Genomic DNA, 14,148 nt, shown 5'->3' with positions numbered 1-14,148 from the left:
CAGACATGCGGGGGAATTTTTTTCTGTGTTTTATACCTTAAAATGTAAGCTTTATAATGATTTTTCCGTACGTTTTTGCTCAATTTATATGTTGAGAATATAGTGCAAGTGTAATATTGGCAAAAGTGGTTTAATTAATAAGAATTAAATGTCAAATTTATGTTAGGACCAGTATATTGTACCCAAAGATAACAAAGCTATTCCTAGGGCAGGAGCATAACTCATGTTTATCATGCTGTCTGAAATACAGTTTTTGAGATATGTGTGTGTATATGTTTTAGTAGTTTTGCAGAGAGGAAGTAAGAAAAGGGTTTGTGGGGTTTGTGTTTACTTTTACTCTCCATGGGATGGATTCTCTTCTGCAGAAGGTTCCTTGGTTTAAGTAGAATTATTGGGCTGAACTTAATTACCTCGTCTTAGTGTGACCAGCTGATGAGCTGCATCTCATATCATGATGTTCTTTTAAAGTAAACACCAGTTTTGGACACAGTTACTGCCTCTTTACAATCTGTCCTAGGACCAGTTCAGCAAAAAGAAATTTTGGGGACAAAAAAAATAACGCCTTAGGTTGACACCCAAAGACATACTTTCACAGTGCTGATTTCAACTATTATGTCGTTCCTTGTTGATACGAATATATAAATAAATCTTATTTGTCTGTGAATGGGATGGAAGGATATCAAACAGCAAAAGAATTTAAAGGTGATTGAGGCCACCCTTGAAAGAGAGGCAACTTTTTAAAATAATGATAATAATTCATATTGCGGCTTGTTCTGCCATAGGACTTGGGTTCTACACAAAACCTTGACTCCTAGCAAGAGCAGATGGATTTTCTTTCTCTGAAACACAGGAAAATCAAACGTACAAGGTAGATCCAATAGATCTGGGTAGAGCTGGATATGAATGAGTTGAGACTGAAGGCTAAAAAGTACAGAGAAACTTCTAGGGAAGGAGTAGCGCCGTGTATTTTTTTTACTATTTTTAGAAAGAAATAAAGGATATTGTAGAGTAAAAAATGAAACCCATGAACTGATCTTGCAAATTTGTCATTAGCTACCTTGTCAAGTTGAAGTTGAATGTACTGCCAGGGTTTTGGGTTTTTTTATTAAAACTGAAGAATGCCAAAACCATCTAGAGGTAAAAAAGATAACATTTGGGCATTAATATTCCTGGTTTTCGTGTTGGAGACTGAGACATGCATATTGGCCTTCAGCACTGATGGATTTGACACAGCAAAACTCTATTCTAATTAATTTGAACTCTGCTGTAAGTTCTGTCCACCGTAGCTGTATTCAGTGAGATACAGAAAGGTGTGTCCTTCCAGGAGTACTGGTTTTATGGTGATAAACTGAGAGTGCTACCATCTAAGGGTAATGCTAGTACCTTCAGAAACTGCAGGTTCCTCATTCTACACATTTTACAAGTGACAGAAAATTCCAATCAGGTCAGATTTTTACCCAAGATAGAACAGGCAGCATTTCAAAACCAAAATACATTTGTTTGATTGCACCGGGGAAGGAAAAACGTGCTTCCCAAAGTTTAAAAACAAAAGCAAAATTTACCTCTCTAAAACTAAGTTGTTTGGTTTTATATCATAGGATTAATGCAGGAGTTATTCATGGAACAAGTTAAATTCTGTGGAGTTGAGAAAATTAACCATGCATTTATCTTTGTTGTCCAAAATAGCAATATTTGCTGGGGATTCACAGCCACTGCAAACCACGTAAGCAATGCTACCAGAATATCAGATGATGTCCTCTGTCGGGTTTTCACGTTTCTATTGGAGGAAATGAAAACCCCCCACTTCCAAGCTGATGCGAATACGTGCCATGTGGCTGGATTTGAACCAGATGTTATTTGTTGTCCTCTCCTTATGGGAAGTAGGTGGCTGCATGAGGTGATTCCAGCAATTGCTACCAGGAAGGGCGCTCTTTTTCTCCAGGTTTCAGTATGGTTGGTGACTAACGTGTTTCTAATTGGACATCTTGTAAGATTCACATAATCAGATGATAGAGGGAGATATTTCTCCCTCCCTCTAGTCTCTCTCTAAAAAAACCTAAGAATGTGAAGGTATGTGCTTTGCCCCTTGTCCTCTGAGCTTTTGCCGTCCAACTTCCACTATTTAAGTATGTAGTCAGTAATCTTAGTTTAGAGTCGGCTTTAGTTTTCCATTGTAAGGGAGTAGTTGGCTAATGTGATTCCCATCTTCAAAAGCTGATGCAGTCTTTCAGTTGACTTATATATTGGTGATGCCTTTTAGGCTCTGATCTATGACCTTAGTCATCCTAAAAGTGCAGCGGTTCTTCCACACTAGTCAGTGGGCTTAGTTGCTGAATCCAGGGAATTATAATGTGTAGGTGGCACTCATATTTTCATACGGATTTAACTCTAATCTTGTCATAATGTTAGAAGTGGTAATTTTTATTTCAAACTGTAAATCTTCTAAGGCTGGGCCTTTTTAATGGTACTGGACTGTAGAACAAAATTTCTATAAAGGAATATAAAACCCACAAAATGCATGATTATTATTTTTTGTACCAGCTTCTGGTATAAAATTTGTTCCACTTATATGTTACCAAAATATATGTGTATAGATATCTGAGAATTTTCTAGGAGCTAGACCTCTGTAATGTTCTAAACAACCACAAATTTCTTAGGCTTAGTGGAATATTAATTTTATCCAAATGTTAAGAAATAGCATTCTAAAGATTTGAAAATAAATAGGAGTAATCCAAAGCCCTCCTACTCCTAATGTTACTAACTCTGAAAAGTCGAAGAGAAAGGGATAAGAAGCTTGTTAAATTTAACTTGGCTTGCTGTTGCTGAATGAAGACAAAACAATCTTCCCTGGTGAAAGCCATTTATGGAATTTTGTGTTAATGTTTGATTTTTAACAAAGGTCATTTAATCAAGCAAACATTTCAGGTATTCACTTATTATCTCCCTTGGTTTTATGCAGAAAAGTGGCAAACATAAATGTTTTTTAATGCTAAGTTTATCTTGACTAGTATCATGCTTTCTACTAAGATGTTTGTGCGTGCAGGATATGCTTATCTCAAAATTGCTTTTACAGATCATGTGAAAAAGAGGTATTTCAACTGAGTTAATCGAAAATGTTTCCCTTCTAGATCTTGGCATTGACTTTAGATTTTTATTTTAAAGCAATCTGAAGTATTTAATATCCAGAAATGTTATTTGGAACCGTCTCTCAAAAATAGCTTTTGGTGATATATTTTCCACACACTTTCATGTAAGCAAGCTTGATGTAAGTGTGCACAGTGAGCTGTGGAAAGGAGAATGTAATTTTTAAAAAGAGTGGGGAGGATACATTGAGAAGTGTTTGAGAGACGTACCATTAGGATGAAGAAAGGATTTCTGTTGGTGAAAGTCATCCTCAGGAAATTAAGTTGAGGAAAGCAAGAAGTACCTCGTATTCCTGGAGAAAACCATCACGGAAGAAAGCGTACCAAAGTGTGATGTCTCCCGTGCTTTGCTGTGGGATAGTCGTACTCTTCTTGAGGGGGTTATTTGCATTTCATATACTTTAGTTCATGGTAACAGAAGGCACTTTTTACAAGAGCGTGCAGTTTTTAAATGCTGTCACCAGCTGAGTCCTGTTTATGTAAGTCGATGGACTACCAGCATACCAGTGGATGAGCTCTGCCACCATATGTCATTTTATAAGTCTAACTCTGGACTCTGGTTTCCATAAGTAAGGCTTCAATCACTGGGAGCATTCCAGAAGGCTGGTGGGAACTCAGTGTTGGGTGAGTACTGGGGACCCCCAGGTTAACTGCAAAGCTCTCCGTCTAATACCACTCCTGCACACAAATACACACAAAAAAGGAAACATAAAGAAAGAAAAATCTAATTGGTATTGAAATCAATTAATTGTTTTTCACCCTTCTTTCAGTTTTTATATTACTGTCCAGTTAACATGGTTTTATAGGGGGGAAAAACCCTCAAACTAATTCTGACATCCACTTTTCAGTGAGCACATGACTTCTGTTGATCAGATGTGGTTAATGCCAATGTAATACATACAGGGTATTCTTAATTTAGAGATGGTTTTTTATTGTTTTCATTTAAAAATGTGGTGCATGCATGTGTCAGGGGTACAAATAAGACTAATGGAGTCCCAGTCTGAAAATGTAGGCAGCCTACCTGCACTGAACAGTTTTTGGCCTGGATGAAGGGAAGAGGAAGAGAGATCTTCCCCATAGAGTTGTACTTAGCTATTATATATGTAACTTCACCCTGAGAGGTTAGATACATGGTGTTTTGTTTGGTGTTTTTTGTTCTTTTGGCTTTAGATGAAAAATTAATTCTGTAGATGTTAATGATTTGGGACTTGGTACAAACGAAAACCTTATTTTATTTTGTTCAGTTTTCTTGCAGACTTTCTGAAGTAATTCTGCATCTTACTACAGTCTAGTAAACAGTAGATATTTGAAGTACCGTTGCTCACTGTATTTCTTCAGATTTTCACATTATTTTCATTATTTTCGTAAATTTTCATAATTTTTTTAATGTCTGTTTATCATTTGAAAGTTAGCTAATATAGAAGGGTGAAGCTATAGCACTTTAAGGTAGAGTATTACATTATTAGAAATCTAGTTCGTTTTCTTTGGCATTTAAAATAAAATCTCATGACCTCAAATACTTTGACAGAGAGCCCTAACTTAGGATTGCACAACATTAAAAACAGTTTAAGCACAGTGTGTTTTGTGAATTGGATGCAGGCAGCTTGCCAAGGTAACTATACTGTAACTACTTGGGTTTAAATTCTGTTGTGTTGATTTTAGCAAAGATCATGAAGTAATTGCAAGAATGTGTGGTTAATGTTTTTATAAAACAGATTCTTTAAAAGGATGTGCTGAACTCCTGTTGTTGCTGCATGTGTGTCATGCACCGGGGTGTTTCTGAATAATGGATTATGGACTTTCTTTATTAATTTTAATTAGATGCATACTCATTTTGTACTTAAACCTTCAAGAGTTCACTCGTAGCACATGGAATAAGAGGGGTTTTATTCTATAATTGCACTTCACAGATTGTCACTGACCATCTTCATCACCAAAACTGGTCATGGATTCAAAAAACTCAGCACCAAATAGTCTTAGATACCTAAATTAATTTGTCTACAGGATTCAGTTCTCACTGAAACCTGTTTTCCCTTTTTCTTCCCCACAGTAATAGTTTGGTTAACGGGAAGATGAGTTGGGCAGGAAAGGAATGACAGTGTTTTTAGAATATGTTTGGGAATTTGGATCAACGAGAGTTGTGTTGAGTGGAATGTCCATGCTAGCATGGTTGCTAACACAACGCTAGAATGTTCAGTGCTTCATTTACAGAGTAAACATTTGGAAACATAACATAATTAGCTGTTTGATGTAACGGTTCACAAGCTAAGAAAACACTGCCACCATGTTATGCTTCAAAATATTTACATGATCCATATAACATTTTGCATAGACAGCTATGGCTACTGCCGGTAGAGCTTAGAACAATGACTTCAGATGGAGTGCTAGTAAATAACCTTTTATCTCTGTGTTTAGACAAGGAGATTTTTAGCAAATATTAAGAAATTAGGATAATGATTTATACTGAAATTTTCAATTATAAGAATGTTAGAGCAGCTTAGAAAGCATTATCTAGCATTAAGATCTATCATTGTCTTGCAGTGTTCAGTGGATATTTTCATAATTTTACATCAAATCATGCTTTGCCCAACAAGAGAAAGAAGTTCACTACAAAATCGGGACATAATATTTTATCTTTTTAATTGCTTTTGCAAGAAAAATAGCAAAAGCAATACCACAATACTTTGGTTTAGAAAAATTTCTGCTTTATCAGGAACAAGTAGCACCTATGGATGGTGCTTTAAAAATGGACTGAAGACGAAGCCAGTGAAAAATAAGACTAGAAAGGAATAATTGCAATTGCTACTTCTTCTTGAGAAAGATACACATAGCAAAACAGTGAAAATTTTTGCGTAATACCCTATTTTTACCTAGAAGCGCTTTCAAGCAAGTGTAGGAGAGCTGTGTTCAGGTCATGAAGAGGTTTGAGGGGTTTTTTGTTTGTTCTCATTTTGAAAGTCATTGTATGTTAAAATGCTGGAAATAGAATAAAGCACTGCTTTGGAGCCCTCAGCACAAGAAGGACATGGACCTGTTGGAGTGGGTCCAGAGAAGGGCTGTGAAGATGATCAGAGGGCTGGAGCACCTCTGCCATGAGGACAGGCTGAGAGAGCTGGGGTTGTTCAGCCTGGAGAAAAGGCTCCGGGGAGACCTTATAGCAGCTCTCCAGTACCTGAAGGGGGCCTACAAGAAAGCTGGAGAGGGACTTTTTACAAGGGCATGTAGTGATAGGACAAGGGGTAATGGTTTTAAACTGGAAGAGGGTAGGTTTCAATTAGGTATCAGGAAGAAATTCTTTACTGTGAGGGTGGTGAGGCACTGGAACAGGTTGCCCAGGGAAACTGTGGATGCCCCATCCCTGGAAGTGTTCAAGGCCAGGCTGGATGGGGCTTTGAGCAGCCTGGTCTAGTGGGAGGTGTCCCTGCCCATGGCAGGGGGGTTGGAACTAGATGATCTTTAACATCCCCTCCAACCCAAAACATTGTGTGATTTATACTTTCGAGCCCAGTGTATTTGTATGTTCTTAAGTATGCTCTAGGTGGAAGCGGTCAGCTGAAGCAAACACAGATATGAAATACTGTTAAGACTTGCACAGTGCTGTTAAACCTGATGTTCTTGTGTTCTTGTCATACCAATCTCTGTGTCTTGGCCTGGATGGTTAAGGACAACCGTTGATGTCTGTGACTATGGATTTGTTAGTTGCCAAGTCAATTGTAATAGGTTGGTTGCAGGGAAACAAAGAAGTTTTCCTCCTTGCTGTCTGTTCTTGGTGCTATATTTTCCCCTTCCCTGCTTAGTTTTCTGCTGGGATGGTGAGTTGAATCAGCTGGTGGGGGGCGGTGCCGGAGTGATACAAGGTTAGCAGCAGGAACAAGTCTGCAGAAAAGAACTGTAAGGGAAACAACTGCAAGGATAAAGCGGAACGTCCCATTTTCTGTAGCAGCAAGTCATTGCAGTGGGCTGAAGCTCTCTTGAGTTTCACTGCTTTCCCCCATCCTTCCCCAAAGAGAGGACCCTCAGACTAACCATATCTAATGACTCTTGTTGAGCAGCCTTTCTGTCATCAATATGCTTTAGGATTTCGGCTTCATCTTCTGCATGTGCTCAGTAGAGCATTTGCAGTGTGCACACACACACGTTCTCTCTCAACTGAGAATTGAGATTAAAAATAAACCTTTGGGGATTTTGAGTGAGGGTGCTGAAGTTCCTTGGCATGATATTCGTTTTGTGAATGTAGTCCAGTTTACTTTCAAACACTTTATTTTTTTTTCGCCTTTAGGACTTGCTATACTGAAGCATGTGCTAACGCCACGCGTGAAGGCAACTCATGTCGCCATTGACACAATGAAAGACTATCTGGATGCTGTGTATGATGTGACTGTAGCTTATGAAGGTACTGTGGACCACAAAGGGCAAAGAAAACTGGCACCATCTATGACAGGTGAGTTGATGTATATTAGACGTGCTACAGCCGTATACTTGTTAATATACAGAACCAGCTTCAGCTGCTTTGTTTTGTAATGCTCTGAAGGTAATCTCTGCAGCGCTTCAGCCGTCTCACCACACTTTGGTAGGACATTGTTCGTCAGTGATGAGGCTTTACAATAGTTACCTGTGACATTCCTGCCCTCTCCTTCCCTTCCTTATTCCCTGCAGAAAATATTTCTGTACTCAAATTCTGCATTCAAGTGCTCTTTAGAGTTAAAATGAACTTGGGGCCATAGGCAGCCGGTGCCATTTACCTTCATGTTTTTTCTAGCACTGGGATTGGCATCATCGTAAATCCTCGCTTGCTCTCTCTTTCCCTCTGCTGTGCTACATACGTGTACGTGTGATGTAATTGCTGACATGCATATATTTTAAAGGGAAAATAAGTAGTAATAGTATTTTACTGGCAGTTTTTCAACTTGCTACACATACCCAGTAACCTTACAAACACTGAACAGCATTTTATGCAAGTGGGCTTTACTTGCTGTAGCATTTTAAACCACCTACAACACCTTAAGGGAATGGAGTAAATTCATTGCACATTCCTCTAGTAATCTAATAAATAAATAAGTTCTGGGGTTTCTGTTGGGGAAAACTCTGGGACAGAAAGCGTCCGGGGTTGGTTTTTGATTGTGCTTGCTGGTGGATTTATTTATTCATTCATTTACCTGCACCGTCGATGGAGGAACAGTCGTCATCTTTCTTTCCAGTTGTAGTTGATGTGTTCCACAGCCACATGTGTGTACAACTTTCTGTTGCTAGTTGGCTCAAAGTGGTACTTCTGAGTATTTTGCATTACTGATACCAAGGGGATAAAAAAGCCACAGTAGTTCCACAGAGCTGTTCAGACTTTTGGGCAAGGGATCAGTTTGGGCCGAAGAACCTGCAGAGAACTTCTTAGCTAACTCCCCACTCCTCGGCTGGCCCGGTGTCACTGTGTCACCGGGACTTGTTCCTTCTACTGCTAAAAATAGTTTGTAGTGTGGCTGTTTCCATGTCACTTCAGTATCGGGTGTAACTCCTTGAGCTGGTGTGAAGTTCACATGAACTCCTTGCAGGTGCTAGTTGCTTGAAAGTTCTGGAATTGTCTATTTTTACATTTTCACCATATTTAAAATTCTTCTGGATAGGTGAGCAAAAAAACTGTTAACACTGTGTATTAACTCAACACTTGTCTCGTACTTGTTAGGATGGTTTTATTTTACGTACAATTTGTTCCCAACAGGAATTTTTTTGTGGCTAAATAGCAAAAGTGCTTTTTGTAATTTAACATTTTTTATTTATAATTTTCTTTGGAACTTGGTTTTACAGATTTTTATGATTTAGTTTTGGGTTTTTTTTTAATACCTTATGACCCTCTTACAGACTCATTTGGAAGACTGGCAGTCTCCCTCTTGTCCTGTCACCCAACCCTTTTCAAGACCCCCTTCGAAATAAATAGGATTGTTTCCCCTTCCCTGCAGCATATCTTGTTTCGTGACTTAATAATTAGGCAGTTTCAAGCATTCTCATGCTGGACTTCTCATTGCCTGATGGTTAATTAAACTATTAAAATGTCATTACCTAATGATAAGATGGCAAATGTTCAAATTCCTTATAAGACCTCTTCACCTATTGAACCTTCCAGTTTGCATGAAGCATGATATAATTACGGAAAGGGGTCCAACAAACTGAATTTCCCTGTTGGCTGTTTCTTGTGTCCGGTATCAAGCGATAATCAGATGGTTTGGGGTGGCTACTCCACATGCAGCCTTTTGGAGACTCCCCAGCAGGCAATCCCAGGCGTATCTTTCAGCCACCCTTACCGTTAGGGCTGGCTAAACATAAAGGCAGTAACACAGAACGAAGCGCAGCCAAGCAGTTGTTAGCCATTACAGAGCAGATAAATGAAATGGCCATCCAGGGCATTCCACGCTGTTGTGGCAGTCGCATGTATTCCATATAATATAAATTATGTAGATTAAGGACACTTTAAAAATTACAGTGTAGAGCATAGTTGTCATTCTTTTAGGCCCTCCAGACACAAAGTGGAAGAAAAACAATTTCTGTTCTAAGAGGTCAGGATCATTTCACCATTTGTTATGCAGAAGTCCAACAATTGGTCTGTTCAGGAATATAATACAACAAGAATTGAATTACACGTTGTTATGCATTGGAGATTTTTTAGCATTACTGCTCTTCAACAGTACTAAAATCGGTTGTAGAGTGTCATTTTCATGTGTGCGTTTCATATGAGCATTTCATATTTGTGTCAGTGCTGAATGAGAATTTTGTTTTTCATTCTCATCGGAATAAAATGTCAGTGCAATCCTGGTAATTTTTAAAAGATAAAGTTGACATGTCTTTTTCAATCTTGCAACTCCGATTGAAATTTATTGCATGGAAAACAAACTTCTGATAAACACAACTTTACTTGAGGACTGTATTTCCCATAGTATGACATTTCCCATGTGAATGAAATCTGAATTCCACACAGATATAATGTGTTTCTTGAAATGCATTTTACTTTCAGTTCTATAAATCGCAATTCCTCAGAAGAGCCTGTGCCACTTATGAAAAAACCCGTACTTACCCAGGGAAACGGTCAGCTCTTGCCTACTGTCTCCAGTAGTAACCAGAGCAGGTTAAAAGGAAAGATTTAGCGACTGTGAGTAGTACTACCACGCTTTCTCTGAGAAACCGTGCTAGTAAACTGTAAATGGGAAAAAAATTCTGAAGAAAAAATGACTTGCGTTTTAAATTTTGTCATATGGAACTCTTAGTGTGAATAGCCTTTCTTAGCAAAATTGGATTTATTTTTTAATATTTTTTTTTCCAGTCCAGCAAGCATAAATATCATAAGGTTGACTTGCTCAACAGGATTAAACCAAAATGTAGTATACTACTAACTGGAAAAGAGACCCTCACCATCCTTTCTGCATTAGTGCTTTGAGAAGAACAGTGAATGTCAGGCACACCTGATAACATGGTATCTTTTTAGAGCAGGCAAATTCTTACAGTATATCCTTTCAAATGTGTTGAACTTTTTGTCACTATTTATGCATTTTAATGCTTTGTTGGCACTTTCCAGATGCAAGTTGTTTGTTTTAGACGACGTCAAATTTGATTAGTCTTAGACAGGGACTAAGATTAGATTAGCTTTAGACAGGGATCTTACTTTCTGCTACTGCTTCACATCCAGTTGTGACCAATGGGTGCACTTTTTTTCCTACCATTTATTTGTTATTCATTCCTTTTCATTCCAAGAAGTTTGGATCTTGGTATGTTTCCAGTGGAAGCTTGTCCTGCACGTGGCAGCTTTTCCAAAGAAGAGCGATTTGCCACGGATTTCTCCCCTCTCACTACTGAAGGTGGTTTGTCCAGATCATTAATGACAGAACGGGATGGTGCTGCATACGGAGGACCATGCTGCTAGATAGTATTTAGTTGTGGTCATTAGAATAAGATGCAAATAATCATATGGGCACTGCGGCACAGCTGAAGGGCATCTCAGGTACTGAATTCTGGAAGAACTATTTAAAAGGGAAAAGAAGGGGGGGAAACTCTTGTGCTGGATTTGTTGATATTATTTTACTGCACTGTCATTAAGTAAAAAATAGAAATAAGCTTGGGAAGAACGTATGAGCACCTGGTTTTCCCACTTCTGAATGAAAGTCCTGAGTGTTCCCATCCAGCTTTGCCTGGTGCTAAGGGGCAGGTCTCGTGGAACGTGGGAACTGTTGTCATTCTTGCACCTGAAAGAGCATTATGTACATGTCTACATCTTTATTATTCTGCCTGAAGGCTTTAACATAACCAGATGGTATTTATCTGGCCATTGTAGATGAAAGAGTGTGTGAAATAGCAGCATGTGACAATGATAAACACTGAACAAAAATAGCAAGTATATGTAGACTCTGTCTTAAAGAAGTCAGAGGAATTCCTGAGAATTATTGACTCTGCTGTATATCAATTCCAGAACAAACACTTTGAAAGCATGTGTATGTGTGCATTTCTGAAAATCCGTACATCACTTTGATCGGTATAATTTGAGGAGGTCAGACTGCCCTAACTTCTCTAGGGGAAATTACACTTTTCCAAATGCTTGCACTTCTGTTAGGACCCAGTTAGACAGTGCAGTACAGGACAACTGGAAAGAAACTGGAGCAATAGAAACCAGTCTTTGTCTGGACCGTGGCCCAAATTTGATCACATCCATTGTCGTTCAAGGTCCAAAGAATGATAACTAGCACATGGTTATAGATAACGTTGAAGGAATTAAAGAACTAAATTGCTAAACTGATAAACAGTAACTGGAATGTAAAACAGTCCAAAGTAAGATTTATAGTGATGAAATGACTAATAATCTGTTCAGGTCTCTGCTAGCTGTCAAGTTTTTATTGCATGAAAGAATATTGAAAAGTAAATAGCAATTATTTTAGAGCAACTGAAGAACGGGTGTAGGTTAGAACTGAGGCTGGACATCAGCATTGGTGAAATCTGCATCAAGTGTGGGATGGCTTTTTAACATGTATAGTAAATTTCACATCAAGAACTTGTCATTCTGCTCAAGCAAAATTTAAGTACCTACCTTTCATATTTCACAATTTTCCATTGAAATATTTGGAGGAATTTTGATAACAACACTAACTAGCAACATAGTTCTGTGAAATTCTATCACACATTTTTCCTTTAATGGAAAACCCTGGGTTTATTTTGTGTAAAATGTTAAAATACAACTTTTTTAATAGCATGATTTCAGCAAGTACCACAAAATAAGTAAAGTATCACTCAGTTTTAAACTGAATGCATTTTCATTTGTCTTCCATAGGACTAGTGCTGTCATTTTAGAATGCCTGTAATTTCCTATTAAAAGTAGTTTGATTGACGTGTAAGCCAATATGTTGATTTGTGGATGACTTATTTGAAATGGCACTTTGAATGCAGATGTGGACATATGCATCAATACTCTGCAAATCGCAATGGTCTGGGTAGGCACAAAGTATTTTCGTACTGTAATAATTAAACATACTTCTGATTGAAAATAATGACATTTCACTGAAGAGCAGCATCAGTTTATGGGACTCTATGCAGACCTTGCCGTAGTTCTTCATAGGACTCCAAAAATCAGAGAAAACGAAGGTCAGTGTGAGCATGAGTAGCACCGCTGTTTCTTTACCTGTCTCAGAACACAGACACAAAGATGACCGTATTTGGAGTCCCTGGAGCCCAGTTTCGTGTCTCCACCAATACCCAAATTTGGATGCCTAAGGAGGCGTGTAAGAATAAGGCAAGCGTAAATGATTCTTCCATTTCCCAAATCAAAAACACCTGTGGGCGCTGCATCTCTGTGTTAATAACACCCCCTCAGTGAGGGTGATAACCCCCTTCAGCATCCCTTCGGGCCCAGAGTGTGTGTTCCTCTGATTGTGAACTGGGACCTTGTGTATTGCAGTTATTCTCAAGCAGCTTCGACTGACGGTAAATCTCTGTGGCTTCCCGTTGGGAATTTGTGATCAGAAAGCACACGGTCATCACAAAACCTCAGCTACACAAAGAGGATTTTGAAAGTGTTTACGCTGGAGATTCATAAAATTACCCTGTGCCCTGGGCCTCGTGCACATGTGAGAGGAAGCATTCGGTTCCCCAGGCAGCATTGCTGTACAACAGCTCAAGGAACTCCTGATCCTTATGCAAAAGTGTATCTAAACCCTGAGGATAACAAAAACAACTTTAATTTCTTAACACTGTCAGGTTTGGCCAGGAATATGTTGCTGCTTTGAGAGCCTGTGTTTATTTTTGCTTTTTTTGTTCATCAGAGTCCTTTTCTTGTACTCTGTTTGTGGTACTGTTCTCTGTTTATCAAAACAGACTGTCTGAAGGGAAGGCAAAAACATCAATACTAGCAGTACTGGCATAGTTCCTAACAGATCCTGTTTATTTGCTTGAGAGTGCATTGTTTTGAACTGGTCCAATCCTTGTATTTTTTCTTGCCTTTTTTTTTAATTGCATAGTTCAACTTTTTTTTTCCCCCTTCTGAAACTTCAAAAATGTTCCAACGAAGACACAGGTATCCTAAATTTGGTCCTTTTCAGTTCTCAGCAGCTGGGGAGACCCTTTAGATGTAATACACACACCTAATCTGATCCAGGTTCTGTTGCTGGCAGCCTGTTGATCGAAACTGTTATGCTTTTGTGGGAAACCTCCTGCTAACTTGGCCAACATACAATATTCACAAATTGTTACAGAGCAGTACAAAGGCCAGAATGCATCTGTTAGAGATTGTTTCAGTGAACTACAACGTGCAAGTACAATGGGTCTTCATCAAATACCATCTTTTTTCAGCAAAACAGCTTAAAATGACACTACGCTGCTCTCCACTGCAAATAGCAGTATACAAAACTATACCATTTTCTAATAATAATTTTAAAAGATTCTTTAGATCTGGGCATCTTTAGGAAGGTACAGATATTATTTAGCCTTGAATTTGCAGGACTTGTTGAGCTATAGTTCTTACCTGCCATCTTCAGGATTTTTT

At 38.5% G+C, this 14,148-nt stretch overlaps 1 protein-coding gene across 2 annotated transcripts in view; it reads left to right on the top strand.

Annotated features, from left to right (window-relative positions):
• The window catches only part of AGPAT5 (1-acylglycerol-3-phosphate O-acyltransferase 5), a 60,599-nt gene that overhangs the window by 34,631 nt on the left and 11,820 nt on the right, over positions 1–14,148 (top strand). For both annotated transcript variants that reach the window (XM_074581644.1, XM_074581645.1), the window contains exon 6: positions 7,423–7,584. In XM_074581644.1, coding sequence (XP_074437745.1) covers positions 7,423–7,584 — 162 coding nt within the window. The remainder of the gene's footprint in view (positions 1–7,422; positions 7,585–14,148) is intronic.

The sequence above is a fragment of the Larus michahellis genome, chromosome 3 (genome assembly GCF_964199755.1).
Source record: "Larus michahellis chromosome 3, bLarMic1.1, whole genome shotgun sequence".
Lineage (NCBI taxonomy): Eukaryota > Metazoa > Chordata > Aves > Charadriiformes > Laridae > Larus > Larus michahellis.
Note: the sequence above shows the minus strand (reverse complement) of the source record. Positions and strands in the feature narration are given on the sequence as shown.